Here is a 24,786-nt window from a genome sequence, read left to right as displayed (position 1 = left end):
TTTTATTAGGCAAGATTATACATTTTAAGGTGAGTTTTGTAGTTTTAATTATTATAGTCGTTGCTTCAAGCCCAAACCCCATCATGACTGTCCCCAAAGCCTGCCATTACTCGTATTTTGTGAATGTTAAGTAATCTATATAGTATTTTTCTTTTGCAATTTCAATACCCCATTTTTATCGTGTCATTATTATTTGGAGCGATTTTTTCAAATAATATTTATGTGCAGCTTTACTCATAAACTCTTGAATAGTTACTTTTTACAGTAATTAAAATTTTCATCCATCAATTTTTATGCTAGAATTTTGTTGTATTTTTTATTTCGTATTTTTGCCATTATCTTCTTTTTGTTGCTTTAAATCAACTTTTTAGAATAATTCTTATTTTTAATATTATTGGTATGCTGATATTGATATGATTATCGTTAAAAATATTGATGGTAAGTGTATGTTGATGTTATTTATATACAAAATTAAAAATGGATATAACTTTATTTGATTTACTTGATATAGTTTAACTAACATTTTTGGTCATATTGTTCCAAAAATTCTTTAAAGTAACTAATTTTAGAATGTCATTTATCTGATTTACTTGATTTGTTAAAATTGAAAATGAAAATAATACTAATCAACGTACAAAATATTTACTAAGTTGTAAACACGGATGTAAAAATCAACCAAAATAATTAATTCTCATGTATTCTCAATATGGCCCCACCATTACTGATTTTTTGAGGAAATGAAAAAAAAAAAAAAAAAAAAATAACTGCATATGATGACGTGGGTTAAGATGCTTTGTCAAACACCACCTTTAAAAAAAAAGTTTGTCAAACACAACCTTTAATAATTTATTTTTTGTCAAACACGACCTTTTGGTCGAGGAGGTTTCTGTGAAATTTTTATTAGGTTTATGATGCTTTGTTTGGTCTGAATTTTGGTATGTAGGTAGAGGGGAGTGCAAGGTAGGTCGTAGTTGTGGTGGTTGCGGTGGTTGTTGCTTGCAAGTGGTGGTTCGAGAGGAGTAAATTGACTCACGAATAAGTCATACTTTAACTTTTTTTTATTTGTATTTACCTCCACTTCGCTCCTTCATCCCTACTTTACACACCGATAGACCCCATATAAAGCCACCTATTGCCACCATATCGATAACCCCTGGAAAGCTTACACTCCCACCTTTCCAACGAGTCTAAAAACACCTCAAACCGACCTCGTTTGCTATTTCAAACATCGATTGAAAATCACCCCATTACAAGTGATCAAACTTTGGCCAAAAGGTTGTGTTTGACAAAAAAAAAATTATTAAAGGTTGTGTTTGACAAACTTTTTTTTAAAAGGTGGTGTTTAGGAAAAAAAGTTTTTTAAAGGTTGTGTTTGACAAAAAACCCATAAAGATAAGATAGAATGACCACATAGATAAATGAGTACTAGCATTAAGCATTGTTGAAAAATTCAATGATTATTTTAATTGTAGGTTTGACCGCTGCTTTCTGCTTTACTGGGTCCTCCAACAACAGTTGAACACTCTTCCTTCTCTCTATCTCTCTCTCTCTTTAAACTCAAAAACACTTCTATTGTTTTTACCTTTTTATTTTTATTATTTTTTTCCCTTTAAATTTTCTCCATTGCTTTTAGCTATTTTTCTGTCATTTTGGAAAAATCTTTTTATGACCTTTCAATCTTTCATCATATTTCTATTCAGCTTTTGTTTGACTTATTAGGGTTACTTTTATCTTCATTCATTTGGGCACATATCTAATTAAAAGATTTTATCTTTTTCCTACCCACTTTGCCAATTTCAGGTATTTTTCTCTTCATTATTTTTTATTTTTTATTATATTTACTCATATGTTATTTGTTTGTTACTAGGATTATTTTGAGTTAACATGGATTTTCGTAATTTATTTTTGCATTTTTGTGGAATATGATTAGCTCCTTTATTTGATCCGTTTATTAGATAATTATTTGTTATTTTTATTTATTTTGGTGATAGATGACATGGGTTACATTTGTTCAAATTATATGTATTTTGGATCTGGGTTTAGTTGTGTAGTTTAATGGTGAACTGTTTTTGTGTATTAGCTAACATTTATTAGTTGGGTGATTTTGGGTTAGTTTTAATTGAATTAATTGATATTCAAAAAAACATGTTTTCAAAAGAGGTTTTGTACTTTTAATGGGACTTTTGCAGAATTTCTGGGTGTTGGGTAGTTTCAGTTTTGAATGAAGACAATATGATCAGTTTTTACTTTCAATTCATCTTTGACCTCATTAATGTACTTTAAATCTATATGTTGAGGCAGTTAGGTCATTTAGTGGTTATATATATAGGTGTAGGTTAGAGAAGACAGGAACCTACATGCAAAGGTTGGTTTGATCGTCGCTTACCGAGTTTTCCTATTTAAAGTTCATTAGAGTATACAAATTTTCATTTCCTGTTCTTGATTTTTGCCTAACAAAACAGGTAATAGACCATAGTGCCTTGCCTTTGTTAGTCATGGTCTCAAGCTTCTTGTATTGCTTTTATCAATCTCGCCCCCTTGCTTCCGTAAGGGAGATCAGAGATGAGAGTCAAGATATTTTATTATGTTGGTCATCCTGCTTGTGCATGTCTAAGTGCTAGACTAGTCTAACTAGGCTGGTCTTATGAAAAAAAAGAACTGAGAATTGTTTTTGACATAAATTTAATATTCAAGTGCCATACTAATGTCAGGCTGTCAAGAGTCGAAACTAGTACATGCGGTAGTATGAAGATTAGGAGTTTACTGAGCAAATAGTTCTATTGCACATTGCTTGTTCTGTCATGGATTTGTTTTTGTTTAGATAGTTTAATTGCATGTACCATCTTAATAAGCAGTACTCATTTTCTGAATTTGATCTATATGGCAGGATTGATAATTGTGATTATATGCCCAGTGATTTTTGGTTAAGATGGGTTGTTTCACCGTTTTAAAGAGTAGAAAAAAGAAGAGTGATCAGAATGTACACATCAATCGTGTATTGCCTCAGGAGAGTACGCCGACAGCCCTTCCTGAACCCCAAACACACAACTCTGCTCTACAATCAGCTCCTCCAAGTTTTCGGACCCGGGGAAAGCCGGTTCAGCTGCCCAATAAACCGGCAAGTTATAGGACCCGTGCATTGTCGGCACCATCCAGCTTTCACGGGCCAGATCGGGATACATCGTCATCAGTAGAATATGAAGAGAAAGAAGAAAGGTCCCCAAGCCCGCAACCTCTTCCCCTTCCTTCGTCCCATGGTTCAGGGGTTTTGAAACCTGCCGGAAGCTTTAAATCTGGGAATGCCAGTGGGCCTCTTTATGCTTCAGGCCCACTACCGCTTCCCCCTTCACGGCCGTCAGGAACACTGCGGAACTATTCTTATGAAGAAATTACATCGGCCTGTCATAGTTTCTCACCAGAAAATTGCACATCTGAGACAATTTCTTCAACCACTTACAAAGCTTCCTTTTCAGATGTTTCTTGTAGCTCAAGAAAAGTAGAAGCCACAGTTACCCGGTTTTGTACCACAGCTCAGGTGATTTGACAATCATGTTGTTGTTCCCCACTTTCTCGTACGTTTTGTTAATCTACAGTTCACATGCAACACAATTTTCATTATGAGTCATTTGGAAACAGTCTCTATGTTAGCACACGTGTCAAGCTGCATCCGACCCCCTTACATTGGTGGTTGTGGCCTATTATTGTAATGATTGCAGAGGAAATTGTAGTTCAGATATTTTTATTTTGTGATTGATTGCTTAATAGTATATGACTATATTGCTTGGTTTTCATAGGGTTTGAAGGACTTTGTTAATGAAGCAAAATCTCTCGCATCTTTACAACATCCCAAGCTTTGTAAGCTGCTTGGTTACCATGCCCGTGAAGGCTCTGAGCAGAGGTTCTTGATCTATGAAAGGTTACACCACGGAAGCTTAGATCGGTTATTATATGGTAGATCAACTGGCCCTCCTATTGACTGGAGTAGAAGGGTGAAAGTAGCCTTATGTGCCGCTCAAGCTCTTACTTTCTTGCATGAAGAAGGCCCTTTCCAGGTATTGTATTCACCCTGTAACACTGTTAAAAATTCTGAAAAGTTTTTTCAATGGGTCATTCTAGTGCACATCTAACTTGTTCATATTCACCTCCATCCCAAAGTTATTGGTCGGGTCCACCAATATGGCTATATCAACGTCGGCTGTTCGTATCTCCAAAAATAAGTAGAGATATAATGTAAAATTGTCATGTTTGATTTTGTAAAGTAACCTATTTCATATTATTACTTTTTTAAAAATAAATACGGTCAAAGTTCACATCCTTCTGTCCACATTTATCAAATGGAACATTATAAATGGGGCGGATCGAGTATTAGGTAAAGATTGCAATCAGATGATGCTTGAGTAGAGCTAACACTTTCTAGTGATCTTGAATTGATCATTCTGCTTGTATTAAGTTCAATGGAGGAAAAGACTAGGCTCACCAAGAGAAATTTGCCATTTGATACATCCATGTTGATTGGCAGGCAATGTACAATGAATTTTCTGCAGTAAATATTCAAATTGACAAGGATTTTAGTGCAAAGCTTTCAGGATATGGTTGTGTCGGCCTTCTTCCTGAAGCCGATCTCTGCAACGCTCCTACTGTGAGTGCTTATGCCATTGTTTTCTCTGAGTTGCGCTCTAAACTTGTTGATGCTGCTGCTTACACGTTTGCTTTTAGCTGTGAGTTGGATTTTCGGCCTTCGCTGAATCCATGCGTAGTATCCCGAGAGCTAGCTCTGAGCCTTAGATGATAATACAACATCACGTCGGTGTCACAAAGGCTGTTGCCTTATTGTAGGGTAAAAACATGGGTAAGGGTAAGGGTGCGAGTAGGGTTAGGGTGTGTGTGGTCTGGTGCATAATTTTGATGTTTTTTTTGACATATTTAGTGTTTTTTTTATTTAATTTAAAGAAATTAAATTATTTATTCTTCTCTCCTTTATTACACTTTTTTACCAACCACTTTTTTTATAGATTTTACTTGGTTCATTCCGGATCCTTAATTCTATTTCGGTTTTTAAAAATCGTTTTAATCTTTTCTCTCGATTTAAATTTTAAGTTTTTATAAAAGAAATCCGGAATTCGATTTTAAAACCCCTAAGTTTACCTTGACTTTCCATTACATTTTCGTTCTTCCTTTTTGTTTTTCATTTTCCCTTTTTTTATTCGCATTTTGAGGCGTGCGTTCACCCATGGACGGTTCGAAAGGATGATTCATGTCAGCCGACCCCAAATCATTTTGGGATTAAGGCTCTGATGTTGTTGTTGTTGTTGTTGTTGGTTGAAAGTATACGGACGTTATTTCCAAATGACGTATAGTAAAATATTTCTTATAAGTAGTACAAACAATTTAGAAAACCAATTTGCTTTATTCTAAATTTCTAATGCATTCGAAATCCAAAGAATTAGCTTTTGGCTTTATAAAAAATGGAAAAAAATAGAGATAAGACGGCAATATGAAAGTTGTATGGTGTTTTAATTTATTTGATACTCCCCTAATTTGACGTTCATTCTCTTGTGATTAGCTGATTATGACACCTTTTGTTAGTAATATTTGTTTGTTTCCTTGGCTAAATATGGATGAATGTTGACACTCTTAGTTAATCTCATACTTTTTTCTGGCTTGGCTTGGACCGAGTAATTACACCACGAGTATCACCGAATATAAGTGTGCATGTCACCTAGCATCTGATTAGTTGGTTAGTCATTGAGCGTCTGATACTCTCATACTCATGTCACCTTGTGGTCCCTTTACACCAGAAAAATAAATTAAAATGCATTGAACATGCCTCACTTTAGAGTTTAGACCTGCTAATATGGCATTTTCCTTCTTTTATACCATCATTAGATAACATATTCTAGTTACATTTTTCTCAGGCATCCGGAAATCTTTCAGTGGAAACAATAGAAAAGGGATTACTCACCCCCAAAAGTAATGTTTACAGCTTCGGAATTGTTCTCCTCGAACTTCTCACGGGCCGTAAGAATATGGATAGTAGACGGCCCAAGGAGGAGCGGAACTTGGTCAAATGGAGCTGGCCATTCTTGGCCGATGAGTGCAGACTCTCCCTAGTCATGGACCCTCAACTAAAAGGCCGTTTCCCAATCAAAGCAGCTCGAACAATGGCCGACATAGCCCAGAGATGTCTCCAAAAGGACCCATTAGAAAGGCCTACCATGAGAATTGTCGTCGAGAATCTCAGGACAATACTAGAGATGAAATATTCGTGCCTGTTCCCTCTTCAAGAACCGGCAGCTGTTTCTGGGAAGAAGATGTTTAGGTCACCAAGTCTCCAGCCTCGGCAAACCTATCAGTCAATTTCCCCAACAAGGATGCTTACTTTACCCCTATCTCGTGGATGTTCTTCACTTGTGGCGTTGGATGAGCTTGAATTGCAAGAGTCCCGTAAATCTTCATCCTCGTCGACATATCGGAGAGCTAGTGTCGAAGGGTTTTGAACTTTTGATTGTCAATAGCTTGATTGTTTTTTTTTTTTTTTTTTCATTTGTTGTCGTGTTATCTCTTGATTTATACATGATTTATTAATGATATAAATGTGGTGTCTATCCTCGTTGTTTTCCTGGGACCATGCTGGTTTTGTATATATATTTTGAGTGCAGGGTTTGATTAAGGGTTCTGTTTGATTTAGAAGTATACCTAGAATGATGCGAATTATTAGTATCCTTGGTTTTATCGGAGAGGATTTTGGCATTGATCGATATAACGACAAATTGTTTCACCAGTGTACAATAATTACTTTGATTTAGAAGTCCTTTATAGTTTTATCCGAAATTGACCTTGTGTAGATAGATGCCCAGGGCCAGGGATGGCATGACCGCACCTATCAACTGTAAAGGACTGAAACTGAATGGAGGAACCGTGAAGGATGCATGGTGAGGCGGATTCTGGATATGACAAGTGGACCAAATTGAGTGTGAAAGATTAAATTGCTTATCAAATGCATTCTTAAAATAGAAAGTACAACAATTGACTGAGACACCCTTAAATGGAAATGGACAACAAGTAACCGGGACCAAGGAAGTATATATTAGAGAATGGCTTAACACAAACATATTTCGTATAAATAAAACTATAAATTGATATTATTAGTTCTGTGACCAAAAAAGAAATTATTAAAACTATTTGAGAAAATTAATAAATTTAAATCATTAGTTTTATACTTATAAAATATTTTCATTAAAATATGCAATTCTCTTGATTAGTTTTTCAGTCAAATTTTTTCCTCATATTAAAATAAAAGGGTGTAATATAAATAAAAAAACCTATAAATCTAAATCTAAATAGTAAAAAAGCCGAGTTATTTAGGTTGTTCTAATTGGTTGCTTCTTTTTAGGATTGAAAATCCTTTTTTTTTTGTACGGGACCCCATGTTCTTTAACCTTATTTAATTACTTTCCTATCATTTCATTGTTACACTCTTATGATCCCTGAATTTATAGAAATTATTCATAGGAATTATATAAAACCATATAAATATACCGTACATTTGTTACCATTTATTATATTTGTTTTTCTAACCATTTGTTTTATAAGTTGTTTTAAAAACTAAAACTGTTTCATCTACTTTATCATAAAGAATTACTTTCGAACTGACGACAAATTTTGCCATACGAAGAGCAAATTAGACCGTGGATAGATTTGAACTTTGGGAGTGACAACTTTAAATAAATGTACAAATTTAATGAAATTTCACGATATACTATAACACTAGAATTTTGAACGTTAATATTTTAAATACAATTTTTTTTCGTAAATTAGTAAGTGCATATCTAATACAACACCTAGTATATTTATATAGAAAATTTCCAAAATTTATAATGTTATTAGGTTCTCAAAATAAATTGTATCTTTATAGTAATTATTGTATGTACATAATTAATTTTTTTAGACTATATTTTGTGTATTTAAATTTTGATATTTATCTATTTTGTCAATTCTAATAATACAATTGCTAAATAAGCACCGTGCAAATTTGCAAGGGCTTAAAACTAGTACTCCTATCAATACTATATATATAATTCGGAAACTAAGGAATTTCTATATAATTAAATAAATCTATACAAATTAATTATACTATATAGTTTTTAACATAGCGCAGTGTGATAGACTCGACTAAGGGACTTCAATGTAAATATTATATATTTTTGGTTGAAGTATAAATTTGGAGAACACCGATTTAATATGGTGATTTTCCTTAAAATAAACATGCCCCATTTATGGTATTAATTAGATAAAGATGTTAAATAACATACACAAATATAATATAAGTATGTTATATTTTGGAAATTATTAAAAGGTAAATAAATTAAGCTAGATTTCCAAAAAATAAAATGATACGAATTCTACTCAAAGAGTAGAAGTCGTGAGTTTGCTGTGAATTAACTAAACTGACATTCTTTGAACTGTCGATTGTCGAATTTTGTATGATTTGAACGGTTTTATGGACTATGTCGAACGTGATGTTGAATCTGTAATTTTTATGTGTTTTTTTATTTTAAACGAAACAAAAGAAAAACAAAGGATATTTACTTGAGCTAGACCTATAACTCAACCAATGGTGAACTATAATCAAGACCTAGTGATTATAACTGGGGTTAATGCTTGAAAACGGTCAAACAATAACAATTTGGAACGAAACGCGTCGAACCTAGGGCTTACAAAACTTGCAAACACAATAAAGCAACAACTTCTTTCTTAATTCAATATCATAATCTAAATTTAGGAAACTAGTAAACTTTCTTAAACCGAAAAAATTTAGAATTAAGAAACTAGAACTTCTAACACAACTAGGAAAAAAATAACTTATACTTCTAGGAAATAATAATACTAATTCAACTAGGATATGACTTCTTTTAGGAAAGAAGTCTTGATACCTCTTCCTTGGGCACCAAGTAACCGAGTATACAACTACTCAGACTGCGTCTTCTGCGCATATAACTGAACAGTCACGGAGACTGTTCATTTTGATCAGTTCCTGCATCATTTTCGTAGCATCCCCTCCACCTTGGAAAGGAATTGTCCTCAATTCATGATAATTTAATCCTCCGGGATCAAATATGAATCTCACCAATCTGGATGAAAAATTGATAAGTAATAACAATGAACTTGAATCATCCTTTAGCTCATCATCTTCAATATAAACTTTAAGCTCGTTCATCTTCTTTGTTTCCAAGCTCCTCTTCTTGTGCTCTTCAGGTTCGTGCCTTTCATGTTCACTCTTTTGTCCTCCCAAACTCCATTTCTCGTGCCTTCCACCCCACCACCCTGTATGCACAAGATTATTAAACACAAATTTCATTCTGCACACTTTATCGTTGTCTTCAAATTTCCCCATTAATACCAAGGCTAGAAAAGTAGCATCATTACGAATATTATTAGTTTGGAAATGGACAACAAGTAACCGGGACCAAGGAAGTATATATTAGAGAATGGCTTAACACAAACATATTTCGTATAAATACAACTATAAATTGATATGATTAGTTCTGTGACAAAAAAAAAAAATTATTAAAACTATTTGAGAAAATTAATAAATTTAAATCATTAGTTTTATACTTATAAAATATTTTCATTAAAATATGCAATTCTCTTGATTAGTTTTTCAGTCAAATTTTTTTCTCATATTAAAATAAAAGGGTGTAATATAAATAAAAAAAACCTATAAATCTAAATCTAAATAGTAAAAAAGCCGAGTTATTTAGGTTGTTCTAATTGGTTGCTTCTTTTTAGGATTGAAAATCCTTTTTTTTTTTGTGTACGGGGACCCCATGTTCTTTAACCTTATTTAATTACTTTCCTATCATTTCATTGTTACACTCTTATGATCCCTGAATTTATAGAAATTATTCATAGGAATTATATAAAACCATATAAATATACCGTACATTTGTTACCATTTATTATATTTGTTTTTCTAACCATTTGTTTTATAAGTTGTTTTAAAAACTAAAACTATTTCATCTACTTTATCATAAAGAATTACTTTCGAACTGACGACAAATTTTGCCATACGAAGAGCAAATTAGACCGTGGATAGATTTGAACTTTGGGAGTGACAACTTTAAATAAATGTACAAATTTAATGAAATTTCACGATATACTATAACACTAGAATTTTGAACGTTAATATTTTAAATACAATTTTTTTTCGTAAATTAGTAAGTGCATATCTAATACAACACCTAGTATATTTATATCGAAAATTTCCAAAATTTATAATGTTATTAGGTTCTCAAAACAAATTGTATCTTTATAGTAACTAGTTGGAAAGCCCGTGCGTTGCACGGGGCTCCCGTCAAGTTCATTTGTTATAATAGTATATATAATTCGCTTAAAAAAGAGGCAAAAAATATGATATATAGTTTGAATTAAAAAAAAAGGACGGCAATTTTGAACCATTGTTGAATAAAAACATATCGCTGTTGGTGCTTTGTTATTCAAACTTTATAAAATGAGCCGAACTTTATTTGTATGTTTATTCTTAGTTTCAGGCGCGTTGTTGTTGAACTTATATAAAACGTTACGCTTGAAACCATGGTGTAGCTCATAAGAATTATCCTATATTAATGTATGGGAAGCAATTTTTTATCTATGTAAAACAAAAGAATATATCACCATAATAATGATCATCTTATTATATTATTGAAAAGGTTATATCCGTATCCACGGTGTAGCTCATTATCCTGATTGTATGTTATCCCATAATTTACTACTGAAAATTCGTTGTGTTTCATGTCAAACAAAAGAAGATAACATAAGTATAGTAAGTATTATACCATATTGGATAGAAGGTTAGCTTTCTTATTAAAGTTATCTACTCTTTCTAATTTGGTAAATTATTAAAGACTTCCTTGTAAACAATATTTCTCGTGTGTCCTTTGTACACTTGGTCCCGGTCATCAATATAAAACCTTAATCCCTCGGGCGACGTTGTTCTTGACGCCGCCACATAAAGCTGACCGTGACTGAAAACCGGCTTCGGCAGATAAACTCCTACATGGTCTAGTGACTGTCCTTGACTCTTGTTGATGGTCATGGCGTAACACGGTCTTAATGGATATTGTCTTCTTTTTAAGACGAAAGGGATCTTTGTATCCGATGAAGTCATCACTATTCTTGGAATCATTACCTTTTGCCCTAGTTTGGAGCCTGTAATTATTTTCCCTTCTACTATGAATTTTCCAAGGCGAGTGATAATAAGCCGGGTTCCATTACATAACCCTCGCACAGGACTAATATTTCTTAGCAACATGACTGGCATTCCAACTTTGAGCTTTAATTCATGGCGGGGCACGCCCTGTAAGACAAGGCTGTTTAAATACTCCGTCGGGTACGACGTGAAGTGATCTTCGCACTCGGTAGATGAAGAACATATCTCGTCACAACTTCTGTACGTTACTTCACCCCCCGGAAGCAGGCCAGCCATGTAAGTATTTATTAAATCTGCCGTCTCGTTCAAGGGTGTAAGTATGGCTCTCTCCCTGAGGTAGTTTTCGTCATTATGTTTTAAGTCGAAGTCAGGATACATCTCAGCCACCACCTTCTTCAGGTCCAGTTCACCCAGGCTCCCTATAAATTGCTCTGGTATCTTAATCCATGTTGCTTCCTCCTCGTTATCCTCTGCACTTGCTTCGAGATGGCCCCCACCCATTGCTAACAGCCATTCATTAAATAACTTATGCCTTTGCTGTTTTTTCTCGTCCCCCTCTCCCTCTTTCACCCGCATGCTTTTTTTAAGGGTGTAAACCTTGCACTCATTCCAAAGACTTGATCTACTGATCGATGGCTGCACAACGTCCTGTCTTGATCCTTTCGGAATTATCGGAAGTACCTGTCGGAAATCGCCCCCGAGTAGTACCACTTTACCACCAAAAATCTTCCACTCTGCCTGCGGGTCCTGAAACGCCATCACATCCCTAAGTGTTCTGTCCAAAGCTTCAAATGCAAACCTGTTGTCCATAGGAGCCTCGTCCCATATAATTAATGACGCCATTCGTATGAGTTCAGCAAGCTGGCTCTTCTGCGAGATGTTACATGTTGAATTTTCAAATAAGTCGATCGGTATATCAAACCTACTGTGAGCCGTTCTTCCCCCTGGCAAAAGCAGCGTTGCAATACCTGTGACATGAATGTGTCAACTCCTGTGTCAAACACTATATTTAACCTGGTTTGATCTGGACATGCTTATTGCTTTACTATATTACCGGGGGTTATAATTCCATTTTGCACAGTTTACACGAAAGGGAGATTAGCAATTATTGAATGGAAAGGGAGAGTAGTAGAGATACCTGACGACGCCACGTTTAAAACTATCTTGCTATCTGCGCGCAGTCTGGCTGATATTGTACTATATAAGAATGTCTTTCCTGTGCCTCCGTGGCCATAAAGGAACATTAAGCCTCCCTTACCGCTACTTACAGCGTCCATTACATCATTATACACAAGTAATTGATCCGTGTTTAGTCAAGCTTTTGGGTTCTCGACCATTCTTGATTCAAATTGCCGTTGGTCGTATAACCTTTCCTCCCGTATAAGCTTATTATCCATACCCTGTAATTCCTCGAAGCCCGGAAGTGGCATATCCCTAATATCCTTTAATGTTTTGCCATATCTCATTAGCACTTTATCGATTTCAATTAATGTGTAAGACCGCTTAACATCCTCTTGTAGAATAAGTGTCGGGTGGTTGAAAGCCTTCCTTTTTTTTCTTTCAATATCTTCGGACAGCATGCTGTAACTGTTTTCCCAGAAAGTCATAATGTCGGTTACCTCACAAAAGAGGAGTATTGTTACAAATAGCTCCCTGAGCTGATGTGGCATTGCCCACCTATTTGCCTCGTTCATAGCCTCGTGCCACTCTTTGTCATCACTTAATAAGCCATAGGCATAACAGGCCGCCTTATATGATGGAAACAGTCGCTTGTCTATTGTCCTGAGTTCTTCAAATGAAGTTGGCCCCTTGACTATGTTCAGTAGCAGGCGCAGGTAATACCTCTCCCCTGCCGTCGGGTGAACGTAGGCAATTCTCCCTACGCTCTTGCCCTTTGAGCGCTTTATCCACCCGTCTTTCCACACATATTCTGAAGGAAACTGTGCATAAGTAAGCTTCCTTGCCTCTGGATACGTCTTATTTGCGGCAAACCATCCAGTTAACTTTGTATGGCAACTATTCGCGCGGTTTATAACACCCTGTAAATTGGATGTGTCACTTAAGACTACAAACTGTTCACCTGGTAAATGAACTGGCAGACGTATTACCGAGGGATTTCTCTGATGAATATCAAACCCGAAAATCCTCCAAGACGCTTCACATGCCGATAAATACCTACAGTCCAGGTAGGCCTTGATCTCATCCTCCTTTTCACTCTTCAATAGTACAGTTGCTTTATCTGGCCCTTTTAAGATATATTTGAAGAGATATTTTATCGCCCGTGCCGTATTACACCACTCGACATTGATATGTGCATTGAACATCAAGAGCAACCCGGGGTTATAAGGCACTATATGTCTATTATCCATCACATGTACTCCTTTCTTGATGTACCTGAGATAGAAAATCGAGTACTGTAAATGAAAAGGTCTCTTATCTAAGCTTCAGCTTTAATGATTAAATTATAAGGCATAATTAATTATTGTGGCACATCCCGAGATCATTAGATGATAAAGTAAAGGGGTACACAGGGTACGGGCTACAGCATTTAAACATAAGTAGTAACCGTATCGAAGGTTTAACTTTTTTAGAACTTATTTCTTGTACGGCGAGGAATATAGTTAAAATTATTACCTGTCATCTTCTCTACGTCTATACACGGGATACCCATTATGGTCAATTGTTGTTTGCTCACATGACTTCTTCGGGTACTTCTTGCTACATGTATTATTGATCATGCAAGAGCAGCTGGGATTATCATCACCACATGGACCATGAACCATGAATTGAGATACAATGTTGTATAACTCGGGCTCTTCGTCCTTGTCGGGAATCTCTGCTTTAATAATGCTGTCAATATACTCCGGAGATACTTGCGAACCATCATTTTTCAACCACAAAAGTATATGGGCATGGGGCAGCCCTCTTTTCTGGAACTCAATGGTATATATGTCTGCGATGATCGTGACATTAAATAAGATTCTTTATTTTCATTAAAAGCATCTGTAAAGTCCAATGCTTGTCAAGTCTGTCACGTATTGTAAACTAAAAGCGATGAATTCTTATGACCGTAATTTTAACAATTTATTTAAGTGAAGGGAATGTACCTGCAACAACATCTCCAAAGTAACGGTCTTTCTTCAAGCAATCCATTAGCTGTGCAAGTTTCAGCTTGAAAACTCTCGTCATAATATCAGGTCTATCCTCTGGTCTCTGACCTGGTATGTGTCCCAGCATTATATCAACCTCCGGCCACTTTGGGTTAGCTGTGAACGTAATAAACAGATGTGGGTTTCCATAATTCCTGCATATCGCCATAGCGTCCTGGTAGTTGGCCTGCATATACCGTGGCCCTCCGGTGAAAGATGACGGGAGAAATATTCTCATCCCTACCTCCGCGCCGATATAATCTCCTTTGCTCACCGCGTCACATATATTGTTCAACATATCACATCTTATGGTTGATTGGTTTCTCCTGATGTACCACAACCGTTCTGACTCTATTGCACAACAACAATCAACTATGTATTGTTGCAGGAGTTTGCCCCCTCGCAGAAGAGCATAACCATCAGATAACCTTTGTTGTAGGCGATAAGCGTAGTATTCTCTCATCGTCACGCACTCCCTTTTTCTCTTCTTCTTATTTGAGGATGTCTCATCATAATAGTATTTTATCCCAATATAAAAACTATCTTCACCACACGGGAAAAGGAGCGGGTACTGCAATGCCATGTACGATGGGTGGAGCTCGTTTATTCGTTGTAGGCCATCACTCCTATGTTCTATAATTATATCTCTGCCAGCGCTATTGTTATTTGAGTCACCCACTATGAGCGCCGCTATCTCTGAAGTTGTTGGCTTGTTGTACACTCTTGGCTTATTTTCTCTTGTACCTATTAATCTGATTGATAGCTTTAGACTATCTTCTCTCTTCAGTCGCTCTCCAGCAGTTCGAAACATATGAGCTAAGGGACTCACATCGTCCAGCATTTGTTTCAATCCAGAAAGAATATCGGGATCCAGGGATGGGCTTCCTTCTTGTTTACCAACCGTGTTTGCCCTCATCTGTAGCTCAGAGGAACTGTCATAGACATATAACTGCAAAAAAGATGGCGCTTTGTCATCAGTGGGAAGAAGTGATCCGGCCCAATGGTTCACCTGACCACTTATCCTAAAGACGTAGCACCCCCGACCCTTGTTCACTGATTGATCAACCTTTGCCCCCATTGAAGTGAACTGAAAGCATGAATTATACATACGTATCAGTTGTCGGAAATTGCTGCCATATTCTGGATGAGTGTTGTCCAGCAATCTCTTTAAAATCTCTGGCGGGTCGTCTAGTATGGGAAGTCGAATCTTTCCTTCACTACAGCATAAACTAAAATTTTTGCGTTTCTTGTTACTGGTCATTTTCACCCTTTCTTCGTACCACATAATCGCCTTGCAACCCGTGCATGTGTATAACTGTTCACTTAAACTGAGATATCTGATAGGGGTTGCCCTTCGTGATCTTGTGACAGTTACACTTGAAACATCACCCCTGACGCGAGGATTGTCCCCCGTTTTCTTCTCTCTTAATTTCGATAATGTTACGTTTTGGCTGGCTCCATCGTCTCCGCATATCTCACTCGTTGAGCTTTCTAATAATACTTGGTGACCTGTTAATTCACACAGGGAACCTTGTTTAGGAAAGGCAAACAGAGCATAAATCAACTACATGATCCGGATCATAGGTGATATCTAAGTTAAGAGTCCATCAAACACCAAGTGAACCATCACCAAGGTGACCATTAATACGTCCGTGATATGAATTAGAGTTCACAGTATTCTGCTAAATACATGATTGGCAAGCTATTCAAGACAAAAGATATGGTAAGGTATTTTAGATAATGATGAGAGAAGTCTGGATGAATAATTTGTGAAGTGTAACTAAAGAGTTTACCTTCGAAGGTACTGCGGCCAACTGATGTACCAGTGTCAGCTGGTGTAACTTTGATTGTCGGTTGATACTGCCTTATAGCATTTTGCTCTTGTGTGTCGGATAATAATAATCTCCTTCTTTTCCGGCTTTGCTCACAGGCTCGTTGGCTTGAATACGGAAGAGACGCCTCGCCTGTGAATTGTTAATGTACAGTGAGAAAATTGAGCCTTGTAGATATAAAAATCACAAATACAGTTACGTTTTACGAAATCCCATTATAGATCTTGTATAATAGAACCAGCAAATAAACAGACTAAAAGACATAGAACGTGACCTGCTATATAATCTTATCTATATTAATGCAAAAGACAATACTCAACACAGGATGCGCCACGTCATTCACCCAATTTTTCTTTTTCTTTTTTTTTGGAAATTCAGGTAATGGTAGGTCCCGTTTACGTGGAAAAAGTTTATTTCTTTAAATAGTCTCTGACAAACATGCGACAAATTATGTCATAGAAAATATTTTATGAAATAAATACATAATCGGCAGAAGTAAAAGTAATTGCATATAAACGGAATGAATTAAAAATCAAAATAAATGAAAATAATTACATATAATCAGACTGAATTGCATAGTTAATGAAATAAATAGATAATTGGCAGAAGTAAAAGAAATTGCATATAAACGGAATGAATTACAAATCGGAATAAATGAAAGTAATTACATATAATCGGACTGAATTACATAGTTAATGAAATAAATAGATAATTGGCATAAGTAAAAGAAATTGCATATAAACGGAATGAATTACAAATCAGAATAAATGAAAGTAATTACATATAGTCGGACTGAATTACATAGTTACTAATAAAATTACATAATTACGTGAATAAATTACATTTACTTACGGAGTTACGGGATTGAATAACAAATAATGTGAATATTTTACAGAAATTAATGAAATAATTCGTCTTTGCCTTTATGGTTGACGAATATAGGTGTTCATACCTCCAAGAAACTTGGTGATTACGGAAAATACGTAACAAACTAACAATTAATGTCAAATCCCCGAGAACCACTATCATGAAAATTTTCAATTTTTAGAATAATTTGCCTGTGTTAAAGTTGATTATTAAATTATATTTCTTTTTTCGGGATGTAAAGTTTTTTATGTATGCAAATTTTATTTACAATAGTATATTACGTTATTTCCTCTTAAACCATTGCATGTGAATACGTATTTGAAACAAGTGTAAACATTCATTATGTAGATCGTTGATTTAGACCAACTAGATAATTACAATAGAAATGCAAAAAAAAAAAAAAAAATACATCGAAAAACATTAATACCGGCCCAAATACATACCCGTGCAATTTTGCACGGGTTTAAAACTAGTTTTTTTTTAAAAAAAAGGATAACGGAACGGAAGGAGTGGTATACACAATCAATATATATAACTAAAGGAGGCTTTTTTTTTTCTAATTATACTATTAGCATTAGAAGTAGGAGATAATTAATTATTTACAATTTTTCTATTATAATTAGGAATATAATTTTCCTATTAGAAATTAGAATTAATTAATTATTTTACAATTTTCCTATTAGAAATAGGAAATAAATTAACAATTTATTAAGTCTTTTTTTCCTAATTATACTACAAGTATTAGAATTAGGAGATAATAATTATTTAAAATTTTTCTATTATAATTAGGAATATGATTTTCCTATTAGAAATCAGAATTAATTAATTATTTTACAATTTTATTATTAGAAACACTAAATAAATTAATTATCTACAATTTATCAATATTAAAAAACTATTCATTAATATTTGTTCACTTTTTTATTAAATAAGAAGGAAACAAGCATTTGATATATTTATAATATCCAATTTTATAACCACTTTCGATTAAAAAAGAGGTATTATGAGGCTAAAAGGCCCTAGGCCGAACTAGGTTGTGACAAATGTGCATGCGTAATACGTACTACATGGAATTTACTCATTTAAAGAGTAAAATGACTGCTGAAATATGCCCTACGTCTTTTGTTATTGCTAATGTCATATTTAATTATACATATTACGAAGTTTATTTTTCAAATGTCATATATATTTCTCCTACTAATTTTAAAGTTATTTCTCTCACAATACACTTCAACTTCTATTGATAATTTATTATATAATATTTACATTCATTTGTCATTATATAAAAGTATATTAATCAAAATTTAAATAAAATATTCACAAATTATTGATAAGTACAAAGGTTGACATCTATTTTTCAAGGAGTATTAAAAGATATAGAAAGTTGTTGCTAATTTGCGAATCGAAATATCATATTATGACAAATGAGTAATTGTTTTGAAAAACTTTATTGTGCGATTGTTTTACAATTTAAAGTAAAAATGATACCACGAGTAATAAAATAGATTTGAATGAGGCTTGAAGGTAAATTAGATACACTTATTATAGAAGTATAAGGTTAAGATTCAATTCAAGCAACGATCAACATTTAAAAAAAAAAGTCATGGAAAACACATAAAAGGGTAAGAGTAGTCTTTCCGTAACATAGTGAAGATCGTCTCTCTCAAGCTTTTCTTCTGACAAATTTACATGCATAAAAAAACGGTACTATTCAATTATATGTAGCAAACTAATTATTGTTGATGCTATATATTTTTATTTGTGTGTAAACTGAGCACATCATCACTATAATAGGGAGAGATACGAATTGGGGAAGGGTGAAACATATTCGTCATGCATAATACGATGCTTTAACCACATTCAGGCAAAAATATAAAAATAAATGAAAAAATTTAAACCTAAAAGGGGGTCACGTACTTGTCAACTCTTCTTTAGTTCTCTACTGCATTAATATTCTCATGAAGTTTATGACATTTATTTCATATTAATAAAAAAAATGATTATACTGCTTCTTACAATTTGTGATTTATAACTTTTAGCTAACTTATTTGAACTTACTTAAATTTATATTTTTAAGTGAAGAATATTAATTATAAATATGATAAAGATAAAGTTTGATCTTTAATTTCCTCGGAGATAAAAAAAACTCATTTTTATTTTCTTAAAATATATTAATTAAAGGTCATAATGTAAAATAGAAAATTACACCACAATCTAATATTTCAATATGTCGATGATCAACACTCAAAATAGCACATTTGTTATTTAAATAGTGTAAAAACTCTCAAAATGCTAAAAAAAAAAATGCTCAATCTGCCGTTATCAAACAAAACCTAAGTTTCTGCAATTTTTTTGTCATGTTCAACTTAATCTTTACGGGATGTAAAAATGATGAAGTTCATAAAATAGCGGTTAGTTTTCTGTTAGTTAGATGGACTTTTTAAGAGAGAGATGAAAGATTTGCATTTTAGACCGTTTTATGTGTGAACCGAAGGGATTAAGTAGTGGGCTAAAGGTTGTTTCGAGTGGGAGTGAGGTTGATTGCGACGAGTTGGTTGACTAAAGTTTTTCCTTACTAGATCTAGAAAGGGGATAATAATTATGAGATAATAAAATTTGAAGAAAAAAGGACAATAAAAATGAGATGGAGGTAGTAAGATTTATTTATGCAGAATGAAATAAATAGCGAAGTTCGTGTATATATATAATATTCAAACTTATTCAGTTTACAAACATAGTACCCAAACACTTTGTTTTGAATATCTGGAATGGAGGTAGGGGAGGGGACGAGAAAAAGACTAGGAAGGGAAAGGGAGAGAGATAAGAGGGAAGACTCCTTCTTAAACTTTTCTTTGTTGAAGGAGAAATAAATTGTCTTCGATAAGGGAGACGAGGATCCATATCATCTGGAGTAAAGATTGGTGTTTCATGGAGGTGAATGTACTTCTTAGATGTAAAACGTGGCAGAAAGGTAGTGATAGTGGTAGTGGATTGGAGGTTGTTTCAAGTAGTAAGAACTAAGGGGGCGTTTGGTACGGGAAAGGGTAAGAGAATGAAATCAAGAAAGGGTAAGAGAGGGAAATGAATGGGATCACCCATATTATACTTGAGTGTTTGGTTGACAATTAGAGGAAAAGGGAATTAAAAGCCAACATCCACCACCTCCGCCACCATTACCCACCACCTGCCACCATTATCTACACCGACACCACCACAAGTAGCGGCGCCGACGATCCTCCTCACGGTACCCCACGGCGAACCTAATCACCACGCCTCACGCCCTCAACAAACACCACAAGCCCGACCCTAAACACCTTATTCATTCTAAAAAAATCCACCACAACCCTTCGAAAACCCCTCCCCCACCCCTTAAAACACCAAATCTGGTGTGGCCGGCGTCGGACGGTTGTAGTGGTGTGGCCGAGGAAGGTGTTGGTGGTGGTTGGTGGGGTGGGAGAGTTACTGAAGGTGTTGGTGTGGTGTTTAGTGGTTGAGGATATGGGGTAGCGTGGACAGGCGGCGTCGCTGGTGGTGGTTGTGTCGGCGTCCCTGGTGGTGGTTGTGTCGGTGTGGTGGGTGTAGGGTGTAGGTGGCAGTGGTTGACGGTGTGAGAGGGTGTGGTGGGTGTTGGTGGGAGTGGTGGAAATAGGGAGTAGGAGGAAGAAGGGATTATGGGGTTATAGGCTTACCCAAGGGGGGGAGGGGTAAGGATGAGAATGGTTTTGGGGGTAAGGGGGGGTATGGGTTACCCTTTATCTGTGTCAAACAAACAACAACAAAAGGAATCAACCATTTTTATTCTCTTTCCCTTTCCTTATTCCCCCCAGCCAAACGCCCCCTAATTACACTGGCTGATGTTTTATTTTGCGGTTAAATTAGTGGGGTAGAGGGAGGGTGCATTTGTAGAGGGTGATGAGTTTAACGAGGATAGTGAAAATAAATAAGGTTATTTATCAGCAAAATATCGCCTGCTTTAAAACATATAGGTAACATGAATAATAACAAAAAACCTCAAATGATCATACTGATAAACTTAATCTTGACCTCATCAATCCAAATTAAAGTAAATCTTAATTCTAACAACATTGTCGAGAGTAAGGGTTAGTTTCCATTGGATTGTGGATTTTTCTAGAAGTGGGGGGTTTAGTTTCACTTGGTTGGATAATTTGAGAGAAGTTTCGAAGACAAGGATCGATCTTTCAAGGGATAAGATTGTTTTAGATCATGTGTTTGAATAGGGAAGAAAAATAGGGTTTTGCATGATAGATTTTGTTTCAAATGAGAAGATGGGGGTAAGACTATTGTTATAGGGGGTGTCATAAGCAGCCCCAGCCATGTAGTATTGCGTTGGAATTTGGTACACATTCAAAGGTACGTCTATAGTTTGACCGGGAGATATAACATTTAACTACCTGTAAATGTTGTTGCATAACTACCATTTAACCCAACAATGATTAAATTATGGTTGTTATTCTAAAGAAGGAGATTTGTTGCATCATTGAGTTGATTATGCAAAGTAGATATTACTGTTTTCTTTGACCAATTGAAAAACAAACAGGTATTAATGAACAAAATCTAAAAACTCTCAGTCCCAAGTATCATATATATAAACTTCTTATTTGTTTTATTTTCCTAAAAAAATAACATTGTCGAGAGCAAGGGTCAGTTTTCATTGGATGGTGTATTTTTCTAGAAGTAGGGCTTTAGTTTTTCAATTGGTTGGATAAATTTGAGATAATTAAGTTTCGGAGATAAGAATCGATCTTTCAAGAGAGAGAGAGAGAGAGAGAGAGAGAGAGAGAGAGAGGGGGATGTGTCATAACCAGCCCTAGCCATGTAGTATTGTGTCGGAATTTGGTTCACATTCAAACGTACTTCTATAGTTTGACCGGGAGATATAATATTCTAATTACCTCTAAATGTTTTTACATAATTACAATTTAATCCAGCAATGAATAATTATGGTTATTCAAAAGACGGAGATTTTTTGCATCATTGAGTTGATTATGCAGAGTAGATATTATTGTTTTCCTTGACCAATTGAAAAACAAACAGGTATTAATGAACAAATTCTAAAAACTATCAGTTTAAGTATCATATATATAAACATCATATTGATTTTATTTTCCTAAAAAAAGTATTTTATTAATCAAACACTCTTTTATTCTTATGTCAATATTATGTTAACGGGAATTGTTTGTTGGTCATGCGGCATACATAAAATCTTAAACATGAACGATTTACTATATGTCTATATTCCATTTTATTATGAAATTTATCACACATTATTTTAATATCCGTGCAACGCACGGGCAAGAAAACTAGTAACACAACTATCAAGAACCTCAATCACGATTTTCATGTTGTACATAAGCAACGTAATATGAAGACAATTATGACTCATTATAATTAGCTCCTAAACTTTTGAGATTTTAGAGAAAGAAACAGAGTTAGAGGTTAGACCTGACACCGTACCACTCGCTGCCCCATTGACTTGCTGCTCTGACTGATGTCCGTCTTCGTTCTGGTTTGTCTCTGTGAGTAGTAATTTCCTTCTTTTTTTGTCTTCGTCACAGAATCCTAGAATTGAATGCCCAAACGGATTTTCGTTACAGTTCCGGCTTTGTCTTCTCTCGGCTAACAACGCCCGACGCCTCTTCCTGTTTTCCCTGGTCGACATACTTCCCACTCTTAATTCAACAGCCAAGAACTTCTTGTACTCTTAACTAATAAAAGCGGTAGTGGATTATGAGTTAATTTTGCCTTTATATGGTACAGTTGTTACTCCCCTGATTAATTCAATTTAAGAGTAGGAAATACTATCTTATATGGTTTAGTAATAGAACTACCATAAACAACGTTTCGGGGACGGGATATTAATTAAAACCTACCCAAATTCTAATTCAACTCATAAACTTACTGTCATTCTGACAAGAGCTGCAAATCCGTCTAAAGTATAAAATAGAAAAGAATCGCATATATAGTAAGCTATAGTCAACATAACCTAAACAAAGCTCCAAATTACAAACTCGATAGGTCCACCCACCTGTCATTAATAGGTGATGAATCTAAAGTGTTATGGAAACAATAGGGTTACCTTTATCAAATCTGTAGCTATAATAAATTCAACATCTGAAGCTTTCAATTGGATTAGGCGTCATTTATGAGAAATTCAAAGAAATACCTGTGCTAAAATTCCTTCAATCAGATTCATTGAAGCTTGCGGAAGAGCAGGGATCCGGAAACATAAGATGATCACCGTAATGAAACTGAGGAGTCAGTCATCTACATCTCTCCTCCCCAAGAATTGTTTAATGTGAGATAATGTTATTAGTAGTAATCTTCTTTTCAATTGATTTTATATTACTCCGTATAAATTATGGCAAAAGAGCCCATTTCTTTTGATTGGTAAGCTCTGAAGGCAAGGGTCTATATTTTTTACGGAAAGTTGATATGGTATTCCCGAAATTTATCATTTTGCACGTGATATCCAACTTGCTAAATTTGTGTACGTAATGTAATCACTGGTCGATTGTGACATGTGTTACTTCAATTAGTTATATAATGCTAAACAATTTTAATCTTTTTTTTCTCTGGGACGTAATTTCTTGTACCGATCAGTTGCTTCCCTATTTTATACTCCCTCCTATCCAATCTAAACTATCCACTAACTTTTTGAAGTCATCCTTGCTAAATTTTAACATCAATTGTATTTAATCAAATTTTGAAAATTTACATATAAAATTGACATATTTACGGTTGTTAGAAAAGGAGATTTCGGAAAAATTATAATTTCGATACAGAAGAATAATATATAAATGAGGAAAAACATGGTCAAAGCGTCGTTTCGTAGACCGTAAAAGGTCAAATGGATATATTAAAGGGAATGTAAGTATATATAACGTTGACCGAACTAAAAAATCAAACCAAGAGGTTGCAATAATGGCCACAGAGATCAAAAATAGATTAGTCACAATCTAGCTTAGGAACTGTTCATGTTCAACTCACCGAGTCTTCTAGATACCTTCCCAGTCATTCGTTCCTCTACTGTTAACTTGTTCCTCCACCCCACTATCCCAGAACGTCCCTCCATCTACGATCCATCTTTCAACACTTATCTTCAGGGGAAGCTTGATCCTTGTTCCTGCTGCAAATGTTTGCAAATGTATGGTGTTCATAAATGTGGTGTTGCTGATTGTCGACATGTAAAATTACAAAATACTTCTTAACAAAGGTCGTCGATCAAACCACAACACAATCATACTCCATAAATAGCAAATGTAAAAGAACAAATATATGTTTGTATTATATATCTATAAATACGGTGTAATAAATCAGACATAAAAATTAGATGCTAAAAAAGTTGCTTGAGTTAAAACAGTAATTAAACTAATAGTCTAGACGACGAATATTCTTAGTTGTTCATCACTTTCAATCATCATCGTCACTTTCGTCACTTTCATCTGAAGACAGAAGTGGCCTCTTTCCCATAGCTATTGCTCTTGCTCTATCTGTTCGAATATCGTCATTGTTTTCTGAAATCAAACGCCGTCTTTTTTCCATGGTCTCTGCTCTTATTTCATCTTCGGTTCTTTCTGAGATGACAATTGGTTTGTTTACCACAGAAATTGCTCTTGATTTGTTTACAACTTCTTCTGCAATAACAAGCGGTCTCTTTCCCACAGTTTTCGATTTTGTAGTGGGTTCTACCTGTGATCAAAGTAGTCAT

General features: G+C 34.9%; 3 protein-coding genes across 4 annotated transcripts; 1 reads left to right on the top strand and 2 right to left on the bottom strand.

The window, feature by feature from the left end:
- Window positions 1-1,563: 1,563 nt before the first annotated feature.
- On the top strand, window positions 1,564-6,620 carry LOC141653603 (putative serine/threonine-protein kinase PBL18). 2 transcript variants are annotated; one of them, XM_074461429.1, is made up of 4 exons: window positions 1,564-1,800; window positions 2,888-3,535; window positions 3,795-4,052; window positions 5,916-6,620. In XM_074461429.1, exons 2-4 carry the CDS (start codon window positions 2,930-2,932, stop codon window positions 6,495-6,497), a joined length of 1,446 nt encoding a protein of 481 aa, XP_074317530.1. In that variant the 5' UTR covers window positions 1,564-1,800; window positions 2,888-2,929; the 3' UTR covers window positions 6,498-6,620. The 2 variants fall into 2 exon arrangements, with proteins under 2 accessions (XP_074317530.1, XP_074317531.1); XM_074461430.1 differs by lacking the exon at window positions 1,564-1,800 and adding an exon at window positions 4,520-4,639 and having other exon boundaries at window positions 2,919-3,535.
- Window positions 6,621-8,971: 2,351 nt separating this feature from the next.
- LOC141651784 (uncharacterized) lies at window positions 8,972-12,486 on the bottom strand. The gene is made up of 3 exons (XM_074459481.1): window positions 12,348-12,486; window positions 11,020-12,177; window positions 8,972-9,324 (listed from the first exon to the last, which is right to left on the bottom strand). Exons 1-3 carry the CDS (start codon window positions 12,484-12,486, stop codon window positions 8,972-8,974), a joined length of 1,650 nt encoding a protein of 549 aa, XP_074315582.1.
- Window positions 12,487-12,522: 36 nt separating this feature from the next.
- On the bottom strand, window positions 12,523-24,262 carry LOC141651782 (uncharacterized). The gene is made up of 5 exons (XM_074459480.1): window positions 24,082-24,262; window positions 16,152-16,322; window positions 14,317-15,867; window positions 13,844-14,162; window positions 12,523-13,603 (listed from the first exon to the last, which is right to left on the bottom strand). The coding sequence occupies exons 1-5, from the start codon at window positions 24,260-24,262 to the stop codon at window positions 12,523-12,525; spliced, it is 3,303 nt and encodes a 1,100-aa protein (XP_074315581.1).
- Window positions 24,263-24,786: the final 524 nt, after the last annotated feature.

This window comes from Silene latifolia, chromosome 4 (assembly GCF_048544455.1).
Source record: "Silene latifolia isolate original U9 population chromosome 4, ASM4854445v1, whole genome shotgun sequence".
NCBI classification, from domain to species: Eukaryota; Viridiplantae; Streptophyta; class Magnoliopsida; order Caryophyllales; family Caryophyllaceae; genus Silene; species Silene latifolia.
This window is presented reverse-complemented; position numbering and strand designations above follow the sequence as displayed.

What these genes read in the sequence shown, in the direction of transcription:
- LOC141653603 (XM_074461430.1), top strand. Translation starts at nt 2,930, where the DNA reads ATGGGTTGTTTCACCGTTTTAAAGAGTAGAAAAAAGAAGAGTGATCAG. An exon ending in GGTTTTGTACCACAGCTCAG is followed by an intron (nt 3,536 to 3,794) that starts GTGATTTGACAA and finishes TGGTTTTCATAG; the next exon opens with GGTTTGAAGGACTTTGTTAA. An exon ending in ATGAAGAAGGCCCTTTCCAG is followed by an intron (nt 4,053 to 4,519) that starts GTATTGTATTCA and finishes GTTGATTGGCAG; the next exon opens with GCAATGTACAATGAATTTTC.
- LOC141651782 (XM_074459480.1), bottom strand. Translation starts at nt 24,262, where the DNA reads ATGTCGACAATCAGCAACACCACATTTATGAACACCATACATTTGCAA. An exon ending in AGGAACGAATGACTGGGAAG is followed by an intron (nt 16,323 to 24,081) that starts GTATCTAGAAGA and finishes AACAATTCACAG; the next exon opens with GCGAGGCGTCTCTTCCGTAT. An exon ending in TGGCCGCAGTACCTTCGAAG is followed by an intron (nt 15,868 to 16,151) that starts GTAAACTCTTTA and finishes GTGAATTAACAG; the next exon opens with GTCACCAAGTATTATTAGAA.
- LOC141651784 (XM_074459481.1), bottom strand. Translation starts at nt 12,486, where the DNA reads ATGGACGCTGTAAGTAGCGGTAAGGGAGGCTTAATGTTCCTTTATGGC. An exon ending in TTTAAACGTGGCGTCGTCAG is followed by an intron (nt 12,178 to 12,347) that starts GTATCTCTACTA and finishes TTCATGTCACAG; the next exon opens with GTATTGCAACGCTGCTTTTG. An exon ending in GAAGCCGGTTTTCAGTCACG is followed by an intron (nt 9,325 to 11,019) that starts GTCAGCTTTATG and finishes TTGTGCATACAG; the next exon opens with GGTGGTGGGGTGGAAGGCAC.